Source organism: Pan paniscus, chromosome 7 (assembly GCF_029289425.2).
Source record: "Pan paniscus chromosome 7, NHGRI_mPanPan1-v2.0_pri, whole genome shotgun sequence".
Classification (NCBI taxonomy): Eukaryota; Metazoa; Chordata; class Mammalia; order Primates; family Hominidae; genus Pan; species Pan paniscus.
In genome coordinates, this window is record NC_073256.2 from 24343955 (window position 1) to 24364841 (window position 20887).

At 40.6% G+C, this 20887-nt stretch overlaps 1 protein-coding gene across 2 annotated transcripts in view; it reads right to left on the minus strand.

Annotated features, from left to right (window-relative positions):
* Nucleotides 1-20887, minus strand: part of LOC129395834 (uncharacterized) — a 55646-nt gene that overhangs the window by 29177 nt on the left and 5582 nt on the right. For both annotated transcript variants that reach the window (XM_063607056.1, XM_063607055.1), the window contains exons 3-4: nucleotides 8079-8203; nucleotides 7925-7986 (exon numbers count right to left, since the gene is read on the minus strand). In XM_063607056.1, the coding sequence (XP_063463126.1) occupies nucleotides 7925-7986; nucleotides 8079-8203 (187 nt within the window). The remainder of the gene's footprint in view (nucleotides 1-7924; nucleotides 7987-8078; nucleotides 8204-20887) is intronic.

Sequence of the window (20887 nt, forward strand, 5' to 3'; positions counted from 1 at the left end):
TATCCAAACTTCCTATGTGAAACTGACTCAATGCTTTATCTCAATATAGAAGTTCCAGGATTAATGAACTGGAATTTCTGATGGCCCAAGAGTCAGTAGTACCACCATTAGCATTGCTGATAATAGCAGATCTTCCCAGAAGATCTGGGAAACCCTCACACCCCTCCATCAGCTAGCCAATACAAAGTGCCCAGTGCTCAAGCTCCAGTTCACAGACTATTTTTGTGTTTGAAAGAGGAGATATTTTAAGAACTTGCCTAACCGTTTTCAAGAATAGAAATGTTTCAAAGAGATCTCTAAAATGTATTTGTTCGATAGCAGCAGTCATTTGAGAGCAGCTAACTTGCAGTCATGGCCAAAAGCCTAAATCTTTCTTTCATTCTAATCACACCTATTTTGTATCTTTTGGAGATATCTCAGATTCAGATGTATTCATACTGTTCTATGATTTGGGACACTGCTATAGATTCTTCAAAATGTTACAACATTCCAATGGTATTTTGGGAGGTATAGAAGGAGAGGGAAAACAATGGGCTCAAGTCTCCCCTGACTTCTCTTCTTACAACCTATTTCATTGTCCAAAACTTTTAGAACTATATTAATACAACATTGACAGTGGGTATTCTTCTTTTCCTTCTTATTTTAATAGGATTGAATGAAGTGTTTTGCTATGAAATTGCTATATGAGTTTTAATCAGACAAATTTTGACTTTGTAAAGGCAATATTCTTCTCATTATTTTAAAATGTTTACCAGGATTCACAGTATTATTTTCAATTCTCCCCGTTCAAAGGCATATTTAAATAACTTGATGAAAGGAGAATATTATATATGTTACTCTGCTATGGAAACAGAAAATCCACCACCAAATTGTATTCTAGATACTTTGTACACCAATTGCACCATCTTTTTTTATCTAAGACATTCGATTCTTCCACAGGTGGGAGCACATGAATTATTATCATTTACTACTTGTAGTTTTCACTACAGACTTTCAGACTTATGGTGCCTAAAGGAAATAGAATGCTTCTAGCTGGGTTTAAAAGCTACAAATAAACAGAGGAAATATACACTATTTTGAAAGTACCACTTGAGTGTTATGTATGTATTTCAATATTATGTTGCTAATTTTAATTGTTCAAGGTTAAGGAGCTTAAACCTCCTCCTCATGCATTCCTGAATCATCCATTACTCCCACACATACATTGTTTGATACAGCATAATCCTAAGTAAGTAAAGATGTGGCAAAATGAAAAAAAATAAAATAATGTTATACCATTCTCATCTAGGAATGGCATCAGTAGACAGATGTGAATAAAAGTAATGTGATTATAATTCTAAAAATCATATTTAATAAGATCTATTTATTATTAAATGAACATTAAATTATTTAATGTATAGTAAATCCTTAACACAATGAAAACTCTTAATGCACAGTGAGACCAAATTGAAGGTATTAACTGTTTTCTTCCTAATCCTTGCTTTAGTTGTTATTTCCACCAGACCGTCACTTTATTTTAAGGATATTGTAATAGCACAAAGCCATCAGCTTTACCATTAGAGAGATCTTCATTAAATTATCTTTGTTGTAATAAAGGTCATCTGGAGGAAATACTGGTCTGAATACAATAACAAATGTTAAGCTTTCTAGCATTTTCCACTTTTAGATACAAATTGAAAGAATCATTTATAATGTCAAAAACACTTTTTTCTAACTAATCTATTCTATGACTAAGACACTATTAGCAATAAAAGTAGATAGAGCAAATCTAAATGTGGAGAGAAAAAGTAATTTCTACTTATGTTTAAACAGATGAAAGCATGAATAGATTGAAAGCCTGAAATACTAGCTTGGGGGAATAATGTCACTTTCGGGGAGCAGGAGCAGGATATACCAGCCTTTAGCTCTACACACTCCCCCCAAGAGAAAAAATATATAGATAGTTATGTACAAACCAAAATAGCCCTGGGAGGGTTCAAGGGACCATTTAAGAAACTATGGCAGCACAGTGAAGCCAAAAAAAAAAAAAAAAGAGAGAGAGAGAGAGAAAGAGAGAGTGAAAGAAAAAAAATAGCCATATAGAGAAAACAGCTGCTGAAATCAGCATACCTGAGATGCGAGAAACATCTTTTTTGGCTAGAAACAAAAGCAGAAAGGGACTATCTGTATCAGCCACAAGGTGGAACCACCATGGCCCTCAGTAACCCACTCTGGCAGAAGACACTGACATTTTTTGCCACTGGAGTAAGCAACATCCCTTTCTGACAGAAAACCCAGAGAAAAAGATGAAGATGTACCATCTCCTCCACATCCCTTTTCCCCACCAAAAATGCACTGACTGTTGGGCCAAACCAGGATTGGAACTGCTACCTTTCTTAAACTGCATGTGTCTCTGACATATGAGCAGCAACCATTTCAAGAGCTCCCACATAAAAATGCTCATACTAAATTTATTCTGTTACTTAAGAGTGTTTATGGATTTGCATTCCATTTGTGGACTAACTATCTCACTGGATCTTCTTTCCTGCAGTAAGAGGTGGTTTGGGTCCTGCGGAAGGTCATTGTCTCAATTTGTCTGGTGTTTGCAGAAGAGATGTCTGCAAAGTAGTAGAAGATCAAATTGGTGCCCGCCGAAGAAGGATGAAGGGCTGTAGAGCATGGTGGATTTTAATGCCAATTCCAACAACACTTATCATGTCAGATTATCAAGAACCCCTTAAACCTAAGTTGAAATGAAACTGAGACAGAATAAAAATACATCAAAAGTGCAGTTATTTGCATCTAAGAATATTAAAATATATATATTAAGTACTTCCATCTTGATAACCGTCTTGCATTTTCACGTATCAACATAAATGAATAAATCCTAATTTCAAATATACCCAAGTACTATTTCTTTGTGAATCATTAACAGATCTTAACAAAACTTTTAAAAATGAGAAAATCATTACTTTTGTTTTCCAAGATGGTGGATTGAAGGCATTGTTAGTGTGCCTCTTGCACTTGGAAAGACAAAATGGTGTGTAGAGACTCACACTGTGAACTTTCTTTGAAGAAGCTACACAGGAATTTAACAGGAAAATTGAAATAAGCCACAGACCATTTGAAAGAAACAGCAGGATGCAGCTTACACCATAAGCTAGGCAGAAAATTGTAAGTTTCCAGGGTGTGACAGGAGGGTAAACTGACTCTAAGATATACACTTCCACTGGGAAACCTATCAATCCAGGCCGTGAGGGAAGGCCTTAACCCTACTCAGCGCTGGAGCTGATTTAGGGAAGAGTGGTGAGTATATGAGGAGTGGCATTGGGATGTGCTTTGAATCTCCAGCACATTCCCAGTTTCTGGTAGAATGGAGGGAAGCCATTTCTGATTCTACCTTAGACAGGACCTCCTAGAAGTCTGCCAGCTAACTCAGATGGTGGTCACAGGTTGAGACAACCTCCCAACTGAAATGTGTGATATAATCTTGACTGGGGACAAACTCCCCAGGCCAGAACTGAGAGGTGAGTGGGAAGTGTGCTGCAGCAGCAAGCACAGCAACTGGGGGCCCCTGCTCTGCAGGTGGATCAGGAAGGGTGTGGCCTGAAGGTTGCAGTTGCTGTCTCCATAGGGGAGACTTACGGTATGGGCCAATTTTGAGTTCTGAGCTCAGACTTCTTGAAACTTAGCTAGCTACTCCCATTGGAACACTGTGGGTGTGAGATCTGCCTTGCCAAGTGTGTGGGAGCTGGATGGGGCTTACTACCAAGCTGCTACTCCCCATTCTTCACATGGACTCTCCTTGTACAGAGGCAGAGACAGCTTCACTTCTCTCTGGAGAATTACTCCAGTGGCCCAAGAACTGCCTTCCAATTCCCACTGGAGCCACTGCTTGTCCCACACATAGAGAGCCAGAGCATCACCTTACCTGACCTAGTTCCCACCTGGCTTTGCTCAACCACCTACCCTGGTAGATTAACACAAATAACAGAAGAAACTTTTAGAAGCTCTATGGCTCCACCTATTTCCTGAGACACCAGAGTGCCTCCCATGGGTAACATAAGGCAAGTCCAAATCTCACCACTACCATCACAGCTGGCAGTCTTTTGGAAGCACCACCTCCTGGCTGAAGGCCTACTGACAGTCCTTTACAGCATCTGCAGGTAGAATAACATAGCACCCAGGAAGGAGAAAAGTTGTGAGTGACCACAACTGTTACCATTGCTTGCATCATTCTGGCTAAGCAGGAGGCCCTGAGTCTGTCCATGTGATGAGTTCATTACTACTACACCTGGCATTTGAGAAATCCAATACACAACACACTAGGACTATTTATAACCGAGGAATCTTTCAGAGTCTACATCACTCCCCTGCCATCCCCATCTGATCAGCTGCTGATACACACTGCTGTGAGACTTGAGGACAGATTATATCACTGGATCCATTGCGGACATTCTTGAGCACCAGCCTGGTGTGCGGCAGCCCCACTGGGTAGCTAGACCCAGAGAAGCAGCAGCAGCATATGCAGTAATCTGAATTTCAGGGCCTCCTACTCTGAGGAAAGAGGAAGTGCACCACATCAAGGGAGCACCCTGGGGACAAAATAATCTAGATGGCCTTGAGTCCCAGAACATTCCACTTGTGGGAAGTTGTTTGGTGGTTTGTTTGTTTTTGTTTTTTTTCCAGCAGAGGAACATGTGCATGCTAGGCTCAGCGAGGAAAGTCTGTAGCTATATCTCAACAATCAGGCAGCCTTCATGCTCAAGAAGAGTCTTGGAGAATGGAGACTTATTTTCCATCTCATACACTACTGCAGACACAATAGTACTGTACTCAGAGCCAGTGTACTGAGGTGAGTGGCCATAAAACCTACTGAGACACCAGCCAGGACAGCTAAAGGAGTACTTGCATTACCACTCCCCCAACCCCAGGCAGCACAGCTTGCAGCTCCGAAAAAGACCGCCTCCTTCTGCTAGAGGAGATTAGAGGAAAGAGTAAAAAGGACTTTGTCTTGCATCTTGGATATCAGTTGAGCCACAGTAGGATAAGGCCCTGGTCAGGGTCATGAGGTCCCCATTGTGGATGTAACTAACTTTGTGTTTGTTTTTTTTTAATTTTATAGGCTGATAGGCAGAAGGGACTTATCTCAAATAAGACTTTGGACTTGGAGTTTTGAGTTATGCTGGAATCAGTTAAGACTTTGGGGGACTGTTGGGAAAGCATGATTGGTTTTGCAATATGTATAAAAGACATGAGATTTGGGAGGTGCCAGGAGCAGAATAATATGGTTCGGCTCTGTGTCCCCACCCAAACCTCATCTCAAATTATTATCCCCACACATCGACAGAGGGACCTGTGATCGCCATGTGTCGAAGAAGTTTACTTCATGCTATCCTCATGATAGTGAGTGAATTCTTAGGAGATCCGATGGTTTTAAAAGTTGGAGGGTTTTTTTTCTGCTCACTCACTTCTCTTTTTTGCCACCTTGTGAAAAAAGGTGCTTGCTTCTGTCTTGCCTTCCACCATGACTGTAAGTTTCCTGAGGCCTCCCCAGCGATGCAGAACTGTGAATTAATTAAACACCTTCCCTTTGTAAATTACCTAGTGTGGGGTAGTGTCTTTACGACAGTGTAAAAATGGACTAATACAGGTTCCCTGAAATATTCTGAGTCCCTTTGGAGGCAAGAATCTCTTTATACCAGCATGGTATACTGATGAAGTACATCCTGATCTCATGGGCTGAGAAAGAATTTATACATACCCTTTATGTGTCAACAACTCTATGTGCAGGCTTTTGATCCCCAGAATGGGCTTTCTTGCCACATCTAGTCTATCTAATATTTTTCTAAGCCAACTCAATGTCTTTCATCCACACTGGGATAGGTCCTAAATTGCTGTCTGTTGCCCACCTGAGATAATGAGAAGTTGTTAAATTAGGTGTGTGTGACCCAGATACGTCTATCTGGAGTGGCAGGAGAGGGTCTATCTGTTCACAAGAGTCTCTGCAACATTTTCCAAGTCAGTTCAGAAGCTTATTGATTCACCTTTGCAGGCAATGTAGCCATGAGAAAGGTCTCCAAAAATTTCTGACCTTCTGGAAATTTTAAAGTCTCTGCAGGTGTCCAGAGGTGACTGTAGCTGTACAGAAAGTCACTGCCTGGATAACTGGCCTGTTAAAGCAAAAGCAAAATATGCTAAGCCCACTAAGGATACCCAGAAGCCGTGGTGTTCAGTTAATTTTTGTCTTTCTTGCAGGTGGAAGAATACTGAGGATTATGCCCTCCTATAGCCAATGAAGGTTACTCCAGTGCCTAGATGTACCAGTCAAGAGAGGCCATGGGAGAGCAGATGGCAGAAGGGCAGCCAGGTCCTTTCGCTGGGGTTTACTGCTTGTCATGAGCTCTGCTGCTGGGCAGCATGTGTGATTTCTGACTCCTGCCATGTCCTCAAGAAGCCTTGCCACATCAGCCAGCTGTCCTACCTCCTGAAAGCTGGTGCATGTTTGTTAGCATGGAGATCCAGAGCAAGAGTCACTTTAGTATTTATCCATAGAGTCCCCATATGTGCACATGCCTACCTGCAGTTTGTTTTTCCTGTTTTTCTGAATGTTAATCTTTGCCTTCTGGAACTCAATATTACCCCATTTGGCCAAATATGGGATAATTGTCAGGGGAAACTGCTCTTTAGGTCCCAAGTCCACAGGGTTAGTAGTACTATCAATATTAAAATTATTAATTATGGATATTAGTATCATAATAATCATCATCATTCCTGTTAATACTCATCAATATGTTTATTATTACTATCATTAAGATGGTTTATTAATGTTATTATTCAGTAATAAATGTTTAGTTTCTCCATTCACTCAGTCGAACTGGAGACTGACTCCAGATATGACGATGGATATGACTGCATATGACTATGAGGGTTACCCTGCAGATATAGACATGAACAGCTGTCCCAGAGACAGCTCTTGCAGCCACCAATTGCTCTTTCATAGGATGAGTTCCTTACAGGAGAGAAGGGCTGATCTCCATGATGTGGTTTCCTCAGGGTCTCATTAAGGGCTGGTGATACAAGAGCACTGCCTACCCCTCTTCCTCACGTGGGAGTGGTACATTCTCTGTTGCCATGGCTGAGATGGCTCCATCTTGAACATATAAATTCCAGGTTGTAGAAGCAAAAAAGCAAAAGATGCATTGGATCTGCATAGGGAACTGCAAGCCATCCTGCAACCTCAGGACACAGTCAGAAACAACCACGCGGACCACATCACCCAAGCTCAGCTGCATGGCTCTCCGTTGGGCTAGGACGAGGACCTCTTCCACCAGGCTCAACTGGAGTCCTATCCCTGGTCCCAGGACCACAAGGAGCATCTCTTTTTTTGGAATCACACTGCTCCATTCGAAGGACAGCCTTCAGTTCTCTGTCTTCAAAAGAGGCTGCAAATGGTGCAGATTGGGAGGGAGCCGCCAGCAGCATCACCCTCTAGAACTTTAAAATAAAAATGTCTCCCAGAGTGCGATATTATGCTGACCCTACCTAAAAGCACATTCCCTAGATGTTGCTTGTTGCCTGGAGTTTGAACAGCATTGTCCGAACTTTGCCCTTGAAAAAGGAAACTTACCTGGGGTAGTTGCAGGTGTAGGCCTAAATCCAGGTGTGAAGATCCTTGAACTGGGGGTGTTTCTGTACCTGTAGAGATTGCAGACTGGGAAAGGTATGGCTCTGTTCCTGCCAGACTCTCTAGAGGTTAAGAATGTGATCTGCAGAAAGACGTGAACTAGCACAGGCAACTGTAGAACATCTGCCCCCAAGAATCATAAATGCCTTTTCACTCATCCTGCAGAATGCACTCTCTACTTTAATGATAGTGTGGGATGTGACTTTAATTTCTAGGCATGGGGATTGATCTTAAGAAAAAGCAGGGAAGGTGCCTTACCTGTCCTGGGACTCTGCTCCACTTGCCAACACTTGAATGGATTCATTTGTGTGGTAGTCAAGCTACAGGAAATAAAGGGACCAGTCAGTCTTCCACACAATGACACAGAGGCCAATTATCACAAGTCCAAATCTCCATTTGTCATCCAGCTCACATTGCCGCTGTGGCACAAGGTCACATGCACTCGTGTCCAACTCCAAATAGTAGCTTCACATAGTATGTCAGCACTCTCCCATCCATCACCTCTTTTAGAAGGTCTTCCTCTGGACTGGAAATGGCCTGTGAGAAAAGATAATGACCACAGGAAGCAGTTGTTTTTTTAGGATCTGATCCACATGAGAAGGTAGGACATCTAATTTGGTCTGAGGACTTTAGCTATGCTAATATTTCAGGTAACTGACCCCTGTGTCTATAGATTTACAATGGGAATGGAGTGAGAGATGATGAAAACTGTTTCCTTTCCTAGTGAGTATGAGGCAGAACCCTTACATCATGCTCTAAGTTGTCTGTTCTCCATACAGAACCATCTCCCATTTAGAGAGAAGACATGGATTGTCAGTGGGAGCAAGCCTGAGACATGCCCGCTGGCAGCTCCCAGAAACCCCTGAAACCTGGCCACATCATGAAGTTTCCACTGTGGGTCTCATGCCTCTCTTGGTATCTTGAATTCAGAACATTTAATGTCATGGCAGGCCAGGGAACCTCCTCTGCTCTAGTTTGGCTCTCTATCGCATATTCACACACACAAACACACACACACACAAAGTCACACACACTCACACATCAACCTACTGGCAAACCAAGGTAGACACATACACACACACATACTTGCTCAATCCAGGCCAATATCCCTGACAACAACAATGCAAAAATTCCTAATAAAATACTAGCAAACAGAATCCAGCAGCACATCAAAAAGCTTATCCACCACAATCAAGTCGGCTGCATCTTTGGGATGAAAGGCTGGTTCAACATACACAAATGAATAAATGTTATTGATCACATAAACAGAACCAAAGACAAAAACCAGACAATTATTTCAATAGATGCAAAAATGCCTTTGATAAAATTCAGCATCCCTTCATGTTAAAAACGCTCAGTAAACTAGGTACTGATGGAACATATTGCAAAATAATAAGAGCTATTTATAACAAACCCACAGCCCACATCATTTTGAATAGGCGAAAGCTGGAAGCACTCCCTTTGAAAACTGGTACAAGACAAGGATGCCCTCTGTAACCACTTCTTTTCAACATAGTATTGGAAGTTCTCACCAGGGCTATCAGGCAAGAGAAAGAAATAAAGGGTATTCAAATAGGAAGAGAGAAAGCGAAGTTGTCTCTGTTTGCAGATGACATGACTTTATATTTAGAAAACCCCATCATCTCAATTCAAAAACTTCTTGAACTGATAAGCAACTTCACCAAGGTCTCAAGATATTAAATCATTGTGCAAAAATCACAAGCATTCCTTTACATCAACAATAGTCAAGCAGAGAGCCAAATCAAGAATGAACTCCCATTCACAATTGCTACAAAGAGAATAAAATACCTAGGGATACAGCTAGGAGTACAAGGGACGTGAAGGACCTCTTCAAGGACATATGTAAACCACTGCTCAAAGAAATAAGAGAGGACACAAACGAATGGAAAAACATTCCATCCTCATGAATAGGAAGAATCAATATTGTAAAAATGGCCATACTGCCCAAACTAATTTATAGATTCAATGCTATACCCATCAAGCTACCATTGACATTTTTCACAGAATTAGAAAGAACCATTTTAAATTTCATATGAAATCAAAGAATACCCCGTATAGCCAAGACAACTGTAAGCAAAAATAACAAAGCTGGAGGCATTACGCTACCAAACTTCAAACCATACTAGAAGGCTACAGTAACCAAAACAGCATGCTACTGCTGCCAAAACAGACATATAGACCAATGGAGCAGAACAAAGACCTCAGAAATAACACCACACATCTACGGCCATCTGATCTTTGACAAACCTGACAAAAACAGGCAAGGGAGAAAGGATCTCCTATTCAGTAAATGCTGCTGGGAAAACTGGCTTGCCATAGGCAGAAAACCAAAACTGGACCCCTTCCTTACACCTTATACAAAAATTAACTCAAGACGGATTAAAGACTTAAATGTGAAATCCAAAACCATAAAAACCCTAGAAGAAAACTTAAGCAATACCATTCAGGACATAGGCATGGGCAAAGACTTCATGACAAAAATGCCAAAAGCAATTGCAACAAAAGCCAAAATTGACAAATTGGATCTAATTAAACTAAAGACCTTCTGCACAGCAAAGAAACTATCATCAGCATGAAAAAGCAACCTACAGAATGGGAGAAAATTGTTGCAATCTGCCCATCTGACAAAGGTCTAATAACCAAAGTTGACAAGGAACTTAAACATATTTACAAGCAAAAAAACAAACAACCCCATCAAAAGTGAGCAAAAGATATGAACAGAAACTTATCAAAAGAAGACATTTATGCAACCAACAAATATATTTTTAAAAAGCTCAACAACACTGATCATCAGAGAAATGAAAATCAAAATTACAGTGAGATACCATCTCACACCCATCAGAATGGTGATTATTAACAAATTAAGAAACAATAGATGCTGGTGAGGCTCAGAAGAAAGAGGAACGCTTTTACACTGTTGGTGAAACTGTAAATTAGTTCAACCATTTTGGAAGACAGTAGGTCGATTCCTCAAGGATCTAGAACCAGAAATACCATTTGACCCAGCAACCCCATTACTGGCTATGTACCCAAAGGAATATAAATCATTCCACTATAAAGACACATGCACACGTATGTTTATTGCAGCACTATATACAATAGGAAAGACATGAAACCAACCCAAATGCCCTTCAGTGCTAGATTGGATAAAGAAAATGTGGTACATATACACCAAAAAATACTATGCAGTCATAAAAAGGAATGAGATTATGTCTTTTGCAGGCACATGGACGAAGCTGGAAGCCATCATACTGAGCAAACTAACACAGGAACAACAACAAAAAAAAAACAAATACCGCATGTTCTCACTAATAAGTGAAAGTTGAACATTGAGGAAACAAGGACACAGTGAGAGGAACAACACACAACACGGCCCGTTGAGGGCTGGGGGTGAGGGAAAGAAACTTACAGGATAAGTCAATAGGTGCAACGAACCACCATAGCAAAGGATACCTATATAACAAACCTGCTCATTCTGCATATGTATCCTGTAATTTTTAAATTTAAAAAGAGGACATAGATACATACATACATACATGCATACATACATACATACACAAGTACATACTTTTGAAAAACGTCTATACAGCTCGGATCTTCATTCCTGGTAAGCCAAGGAACCTGGAGAAACACCAGAATTCTGTCCCTCTGAGAATGCCGGACAGGTTTACCTTCATCAGCATAAAATTTTGGAACAAATGTGGTAACTGCAGGTTCTCCCCACAATGAGTAACTGAAAATTGAGGCAGTATTTCAGATCCTAAAAAAATTAATGAAGTAATTCGCCACACATTTGGGTTGTTTTTGCCTTTTCCTACTATGAAGAGTGCTAGTAGGAAGAATGGTGTACAAGTATCTGTTTGATTCCCTGCTTTTAGAATCCTTTGCTTGTTTGTGTGTTTGTCTGTTCTTTCTTGAGACAGGATGTCACTCCAGTCAGCCAGGCTTTTCCAGTGTGTAATTTTTGTTGTTTCCTTTTGTCAAGTTTTAGAAGTTGTTATTTTATTTCTATTGAATTTTAAGGCATTTTTAGATATGTATTAAAACATTATCACACATGCCGTGTGTTACATTGCAATTATTTTCATCGTTCCTTTAAGAAACAAAAGTTTTTACCTTAGATATCTTCCAATTTGTGAAGCTTTTCGGATTTTGACTTTTTAAAAAATTCTGTCATATACAAGAAACCCTTGGATTAAAAATGCCATGAATATTTCTCTTTTCTTGCAGTCATAACTTCGGTGGATGTCATCAATTAGTCTCTGGGTTATAGCATGTTTTCTTGAAAGTGTTTCACAATCTATTTTGGGCATTGAGAATTTCAACAAACTTAAGTGAATGTTTCTACATTCACTATTGGGGGGAATAGTCCCATTTGATGCTTTATTATTTGCATATCTTGCTTCCACAAGACCATTTCATGCAAATACTTGTCTTCTCCCCAATGCCAGATCATTACAACATGATATGGAATCAACTGGCCAAAAATGGGAAGGTTATCTCTGGAATGTCTATTTGACTCCATTGATCTCTCCATCTTAATTAAGACAAAGTATATGCTGTATTAATTACATAACATTGCTGCAAATTCTCAAGTCAGAAAGTGTAGTTATAACTTCTTGTCATTTAGTCGGTGAAAGAATGATTTATCTCACAGATGCACATGCTTGGAAGTACTTCTCAATGCATACACACACATCCAGAAACAAACACACAAATACACACATACACACAAACTGTTTAATATGTACACAATTGTTAACTAGCATTGTTTCACATGAAATAAGGCAAATATTTAGCCCCTATCCTAACCCGGTTCCACTCCTATCATATTTGACCATAATACTGACAAGTAAATCTGCTTCAAATCTTCCATAATCACAATGTAAGCTGTGTCCATTAAATTCTCTGAGGAATGCAAGAGGATACAACCTAAGACAAAAAAATTAATTGAATCCTGATATTTCATTAGTAAATAGGGTAATTGAGGGATAAACGTAATGGTTTCTGTGGGTGGACAGTAGTTAAATAAGGGCTGATGCAGCAAGATACTTAATTATTTAAAGGTGTTTGAAAGAAATTGAAACACAAGAGTGGGTGTATTCAACTAAAACAAAATCAGAAAGCCCTGAAATAAATCTCATTTTGGGGGTAAAAAAATGGCATTAGAGGAGATTCTTGGTCAATCATCCAGCTGTGAAAGTTGCATCTTGGAAGCAGGATCCCTGTAATGCAACGACACTTGTTTATCAGTGGTGGTCTTTCAGTGGAAAAGATTTTGAAGAATGGCTCCTTCCTTTTGTGTATTTGACGATTAGATTTCATGCCAAATCTTGGGTTTTAAACTCTATTTAAACTTTAACAGAATTAAATAAAATGGCGAAAAACCAAGAGATTCTTTGATTTGGAATCATCACATATGCATTTCTTGTTAGGTACAGTTATCAAAGATGACCTACTGGAGAGACACAATTTTGGAGAATGGCCCTTACTTTTGTATATTTGTTGATTAGATTTCATAGTCCATTTCTCATTAGGTACAGAGATCAAAGTTGACCTACACAAGAGTAGAGAGGTCCAGGACAGAACTCAGGGCTCCATAGAACCACAGAATCTTGGGTGCAACTTTGCTCAAGAACAAAAATGTGCTTATTCAGAGTGTTTCTGTGTGACATGTGTGTGAACTACAGTGCAATGAGCATGACACGCAGGCAGGATATCAATTCGGCTCACCTCAAAAGCAGTTATGAGCATTAAAGGACACCAATGCCCAGGTCCCGGTTAAAGAGATGAGACTCTCCCACACCAGGTGTGAAGCCACTACATCTGGATTGCTCATGCTTCTGGGGATCATTCTCCTGAAAATGGTGGCTCCTTTCTCCCTGTGGAGCATCTTTCTAAGCAGTGCCCTTTCTTCCCCCGGGACACTTTACATCAGGCACAGGAAGCCTTCTGATGGAGCACACCTGGCCCATGAAAAGACAAGGGAAAGAAACGGGGCCAAAGGACACAGTCCTCTCATTCCACCATCCTCCTTAAAATTATCCTAATTTCATGGGCCCTGAAGCCAGGGCTGTTTCTTTACACCTCGAGGCCTTGGCGCCGGGCCTCAATTCTGCCCTGTTCCTTACAGTCTAAGACATGTTGGGAAAATCCCTACAGCCAGGATCTTCATTCCTGGTAAGCCAGAGAGCCTGAAGACACACCCAAATTCTGTCCCTCTTACTTCAGGGAACATGTCCACTTTCGTCAGCATTACAATTTTTGCACAAAATGTGCCAACTGCAATTCCAGCATACAATGCATAACTGGAAATGGAGGGAACATCTCAGATCATGAACAATCGATTCGAGAATCCAGGAGATACACGGCTTATTATTGCCTTTTCCCACTGAAACAAGGGCCAGTATTAACAATGCTGTGCTGTCCTCTGTTTCACTCCCTGCTTTTAAAAGTCTCCGATGTTTCTTCTTGAGACAGGGCCTCACTTCCGTGTCCCGGGCTTTTCTACGTTATAATTTTCGTTGTTTCCTTTTGTCAAAATTAGAACTTTTTATTTCATCTCTATCAAACGTTGATCCATTATCACATACGTATGGAAATAGTATCACCCATGCTGTGAGATACGTTGTTTTTATTTTCGTCAGTTCTTTAATAAACAAAAGGTTATAGTTGGGATACCTTATGATTTCTCAAGTTTTTTGTTTCATGTTTTCTTAAACTGCCGTCGCACGTCCGAAAACACTCCCTATACAATGTCATGACCATCTCTCTTTTCTGGCAAACATAAATTTGCGGAATGTCATCAATTAGTCTATCGGTGATTGCATGATTTCCCCAAAGACTTTCACACTCTACATTGTGCGCTGAGTATCTCTTCAGATTTCAGTGCATGTTTCTACCACTTGGTGCTTTATTACTTGGCAATCTAGCTTCCACAAGAGCATTTCATGCAAAGACTTCTCCTGTTCTCCACTGGCAGGTAATTTCTCTCGGATATAGAGTCAATAGGCTGAACGTGGAAAGGTTATCGCTGGAAGGTCTGTTTGATTCCACGGATCTCTCCTTCCTTATTAAGGAAAAAGATACACTGTGCTAATTACTATACTTCAATGACTATTCTCAGGTCAGAAAGCGCACTTCAGACTTCTTGTCCTTCCGTCGCTGAGAGGATGATAGTAGCTGCCAAAAGTACATACTTGGAAGTACATCCCAGCACAAACACACACACACACACGTACACAAACACACATACTCACACGGTTTCATAGGTAAAGATTTCTTCCCTGACATTGTTTTACCTAAAATAAGGCATCTATGCGCCCACTGTCCCACCCGGTTATACTCATATATGTGCCTATCATCCTGAGGAGTAATTTGAAGCAGGTGTTCTAGAAATCATGATGTGGGCTGTGTCTGTTGAATTCCCAGCGATGCAAGTGGACACACCCTGTGACTCATTCCTTAATTGAGTGCTGATATTTGATTGGTTTATCGTGCACCTGATGTGTGGGTGGGGAGTTCGCGGTTGGTGGGGGTGAGTTATGGAAGGGCTGATGCGGCCAGAGAGCTCGTCATTTGAAGACTCTCTCGGAAGAGACAGCGTCTTTCTGCAACCTGCGGTCCCAGCAGAAAAACCTTGTGATCCTTGTTTCAGGCAACATGGAGGACGACTCACTCTACTTGGGAGGTGAGTGGCAGTTCAACCACTTTTCGAAACTCACATCTTCTCGGCCAGATGCAGCTTTTGCCGAAATCCAGCGGATTTCTCTCCCTGAGAAGTCACCACTCTCATCTGAGACCCGTGTCGACCTCTGTGATGATTTGGCTCCTGTGGCAAGACAGCTTGCTCCCAGGGAGAAGCTTCCTCTGAGTAGCAGGAGACCTTCTGCGGTGGGGGCTGGGCTCCAGAATATGGGAAATACCTGCTACTTGAATGCTTCCCTGCAGTGCCTGACATACACACTGCCCCTTGCCAACTACATGCTGTCCTGGGAGCACTCTCAAACGTGTCATCCTCCCAAGTGCTGCATGCTCTGTACTATGTAAGCTCACATCACACGGGCACCTCCACCATCCTGGTCATGTCATCCAGCCCTCACAGGCATTGGCTGGTGGCTTCCATAGAGACAAACAGGAAGATGCCCATGAATTTTTCATGTTCACTGTGGATGCCATGAAAAAGGCATGACTTCCCGGCCACAAGCAGGTAGATCATCACTCTAAGGACACCACCCTCATCCACCAAATATTTGGAGGCTACTGGAGATCTCAAATCAAATGTCTCTACTTCCACGGCATTTCAGACACCTTTGACCCTTACCTGGACATCGCGCTGGATATCCAGGCAGATCAGAGTGTGAAGCAAGCTTTGGAACAGTTGGTGAAGCCCGAAGAACTCAATGGAGAGAATGCCTATCTTTGTGGTCTTTGTTTCCAGAGGGCGCCGGCCTCCAAGACGTTAACTTTACACACTTCTGCCAAGGTCATCATCCTTGTCTTGAAGAGATTCTCCGATGTCACAGGCAACAAACTTGCCAAGAATGTGCAATATCCTGAATGCCTTGACATGCAGCCATACATGTCTCAGCAGAACACAGGACCTCTTGTCTATGTCCTGTATGCTGTGCTTGTCCTCACCGGGTGGAGTTGTCACAACGGACATTACTTCTCTTATGTCAAATTCAAGAATGCCAGTGGTATAAAATGGATGATGCCGAGGTCACTGCCTCTGGTATCACTTCTCCCCTGAGTCAACAGGCCTATGTCCTCTTTTACATCCAGAAGAATGAAATTGGAAGACCCAGTTACAGTGTGTCCATAGGCAGGGAACCAAGAGCTCTTTGTGTTGAAGACAAGTGAATTGTGTGTGAAATAAAATGTCATGAATAAATCTTGCAGCAGAGTATTTATTTGTCTCACTTTTTAATCAGTGAATGAGCTTTAACGAATATCAATGCCTAGTGCCTACCCTCCAGAGATAAGAACTTCCAGTCTCTCATGTGTAACCATGGCACCTGGATTGCTCATGATTCTGAAGAGAATTCTCCTGTCCCCCAATGTTTCAGAATCACTTCAGGTGGTGGAAACAGATAACTCATCAGTCCCTTTCTCTCTCTTTTCTCTTCACTCGAGAAAACTCTCACTGAGTTCAAGGAAAATCCTATGGTTTACTAGGGAGGAAGAGTTTTTTCAGGAGTGAAAATGGTGGCTCCTTCCTCCCTGTCAAATCTCTTCCTCAGGATTTCCCCTTTGTCTCTTCAGGACTCTGCTCATCAGGCCTGAGATGCCCCCTGGTTGCGCATACCTGGCCTATGAAGGAGTATGGGGAAGGAATGGTTCCAAAGACCAGACTATGCTCACTCCGCCATCACCTCTGACACTATGCTGACTTCATGAGCGCTGGGTCAGAAGCTGTTTTCTTTACACCTCTAGGCCTTGCCTCATGGCCTAAAAACGTCCCCATTTCTTATATCTCATAAATTTTGACAAAACCCTCATGGCCTAAATCTTCATTTCTCATAAGCCAAAGGGAGATACACCAGAATTCTCTCCCTCTGAGACTGCAGGACATCTCAGCTTCCATCAACATGAAATTTTGCACCAAATATAGTTACTGCAGTTCCACCTCACAATGAGTAACTGGAAGTTCAGACAACATCTCAGACTCTATACAGTTTCTGGCCAAGCTCATTTGGTTTGACAATGCTTTTACTCTATAAATCAGCTGTGAGAACACTTAGGATTCATATTATTTAGTCTTTTAATCAGTCTGTTATTATTTTCAATGTATTTACTAGACTTTAGTTTAATATTTCTGATAAACTTTGATGCAAAAATTCTCGATATAAGAGTGGCAAACCATATCCAGCAACATATCAAAAAGCTTATCCACCAAGATCAAGTCAGCTTCTTCCCTTTGGTGCAAGGCTGGTTCAACATACCCAAATCAATAAAAGTAATTCACCTTGTAAACAGAACTAAAGACAAAAACCCCAAGATTATTTCAGTAAACTCAGAAAGGATCTTTGATAAAATTCAACATTCCTTTATGTTAAAAACCTCATGAAACTAGGTATTGATGGAACATATCTCAAAATAATAAGAGCCATTTTTGACAAACCCACAGCCAATATCATATTGAATAGGCAAAAGCTGGAAGCAATCCGTTTGAAATTCGGCACAAGGCAAGGATGCCCTCTCTCACCACTCCTATTCAATATAGTACTGGAAGTTCTGGCCAAGGCAATCAGGCAAGAGAAAAAAATAAAGCATATTCAAATAGTAAAAGAGGAAGTTGAACTGTCTTTGTTTGCAGATAACATGATCCTATATCTATAAAATCCCATCATCTCAGCCCAAAGATTATTAAACTTATAAGCAACTTCAGTAAAGTCTAAAGATACAAAATCAATATGCAAAAATCACAAGCAATCTTATACACCAACAATAGACAAGAAGAGAGCCAAATCACAAATGAGTTCCCATTTACAATTGCTACAAAGTGTATAAAATACCTAGGAATACAGCTAACAAGGCAAGTGAAGGACCTCTTCAAGGAGAACTACAAACCACTACTCAAGGAAATAATAGAGGATACAAACAAATGGAAAAACATTCCATGCTCCTGGGTAAGAAGAATGAATATCATGAAAATGCCATTCTTCCCAAAGTAATTCATAGATTCAATGCTATTCCCATAAACTACCATGGACATTCTTTACAAAATTAGAAAAAACTACTTCAAAATTCATATGGAATGAAAAAAGGGCGCATATACCCAGGACAATCCTAAGCTAAAATAACAAAGTTAGAGGCATCATGCTACCTGACTTCAAACTATATTACAAGGCTACAGTAACCCAACAGCATGGTAGTGGTACAAAACAGACACATAGACCAATGGAATGGAATAGATATATCATAAATAAGATTGCACATCTACAACCATTTTATTTTTGATGAAAACAAGCAATGGGGGAAGGATTCCCTATTTAATAATAAATGGTGCTTCAAAAACTGGCTAGACATATGCAGAAAACTAAAACTGTACCCCTTCCTTATACCTTATACAAAAATGAACTGAAAACGGATTAAAGACTTAAATGTAAAACCCAAAACTGTAAAAAATCCAACCCCATATAAAAGTGGGCAAAAGCTGGGTACAGTGGCTCATGCCTGTAATCCCAGCAGTTTGGGAGGGTGAAGTGGGCAGATAACTTGAGGCCAGGAGTTCAAGATCAGCCTGGCCAAGCTGGTGAAACCACGTCTCTACTGAAAATACAATAAATTAGCCGGATGTAGTTGTGCGGGCCTGTAATCCCAACTACTCTGGAGCCTGAGAGAGAAGAATCGCCTGAATCTAGGAGGCAGAGGTTGCAGTGACCCGAGATTGTGCCACTGAACTCCACCCTGAGTGACAGAGCAAGACTCTGTCTTAAAAAATTAAAAATTAAAAATTTCAAAAGTGGGCAAAGGACATGAACAGACACTTCTCAAAAGAACACATTTATGCAGCCAACAAACATGAAAAAAAAGCCCAACATTATTGATCATTAGAGAAATACAAATGAAAACCGCAGTGAGATACCATCTCATGCCAGTAGAATGGTGATTATTAAAAAGTCAAAAAACAACAGATGCTGGTGAAACTGTGGGGAAATAGGAACACTTTTACACTGTTTTTGCGAATGTAAGTTAGTTCAACCACTGTGGAAGACTGTGGTGATTTTTCAAAGACCTAGAATCAGAAATACCATTTGACCCAGCAATCCCATTACTGGGTATATGCCCAAAGGAATATAAATTCTTGTATTATAAAGATACATGCATGCGTATGTTCATTGCAGCACCATTCACAATAGAAAAGACATAGAATCAACCCAAATGCCCATCAATGATAGACTGGATACAGAAACTGTGATACATATACACCATGGAATACTATGCAGCCATAAAAAGGAAAGAGATCATGTCCTTTGCAGGGACATGGATGAAGCTGGAAGTCATTATTCTCAGCAAACTAATGCAGGAACAGAAAACCAAATATACATGTTCTCACTTATAAGTGGGAGATGAACAATGACAGAACATAGACACAGGGAGGGGAACAACATACACCAGAGTCTGTCTGGGGGTGAGTGAGGAGGGAGTGCATCAGGATAAATAGCTAATGCATGTGGGCTGAATACCTAGGTGATGGGTTGATAGGTACAGCAAACCACCATGGCACACATTTACCTATGTAACAAACCTGCACATCCTGCACATGTATCCCAGAACTTAAAATGAAATAAAATAAAGTTTTAAAAAACTTTATTTTTTCTAACCTTCCAAAATGCAGGGATTACAGGCGTCAGCCACCATGCCTGGCCCAGTTTTAACATATCTGAACAAGATTTAAGACATCAGTTTGAAAAGAGCCCCTCTATGGCAGCAACATGAATTCTGTCAAACCTGAAGCAAGAACAAACATCAAATTTGCGGTGAAGCTGGGGTACAAAAAATGGTGAAATAAATTATTCCTTATGAAAAGTCTATGGGAAAAATGACCTGAAGAATCAATCATTTACAAATGGATACCTTATTGTAAGAAGAGATAATACAATGTTGAAGATGAAGTCAACTGAGGAAGGACATCCATACTAATTTTTGAGAAAAAAAAATCGTTTGTATGCCCTAATTGAGGGAGATTGATGATTAATAAGAGATATTATAGCCAACACCACAGAGATCTCAATTAGTTCAGCTTACACAATACTGACTGTAACGTGAAAGTTGAGAAACTTTACATTTGATGAGTCCCAAATACCCTTGTGCCTAGATCAGCAGTGGACAAAAGCAGAGCTATTAGTGACTGTTTTGAGCAAGTGGAATCAAGATCCTGAAGCATTATTTTGAAGAATTTTAACAGGGAGTGAAACTGGCTTTATCAATAAGATCCTGAAGACAAAGCACAATTCAAGCAATGGCTACCAAGAGGTAGAAGTGGTCCAGTCAAAGCAAAAGCAAACTTCTCAAAAGCAAAAGCCATGGAGGTTTTGGGGATGCTCAAGTCATTTTGCTTGTTGACTTTCTGTAAGATCAAAGCACTATAACATCTGCTTACTAGGAGAGTTCCTAGAGAAAACTAGCAAATACTTTTGCAGAAAAGCGCCCTGTAAAGCTTCACTAGAGAGTCCCTCTGCACCACAACAACAC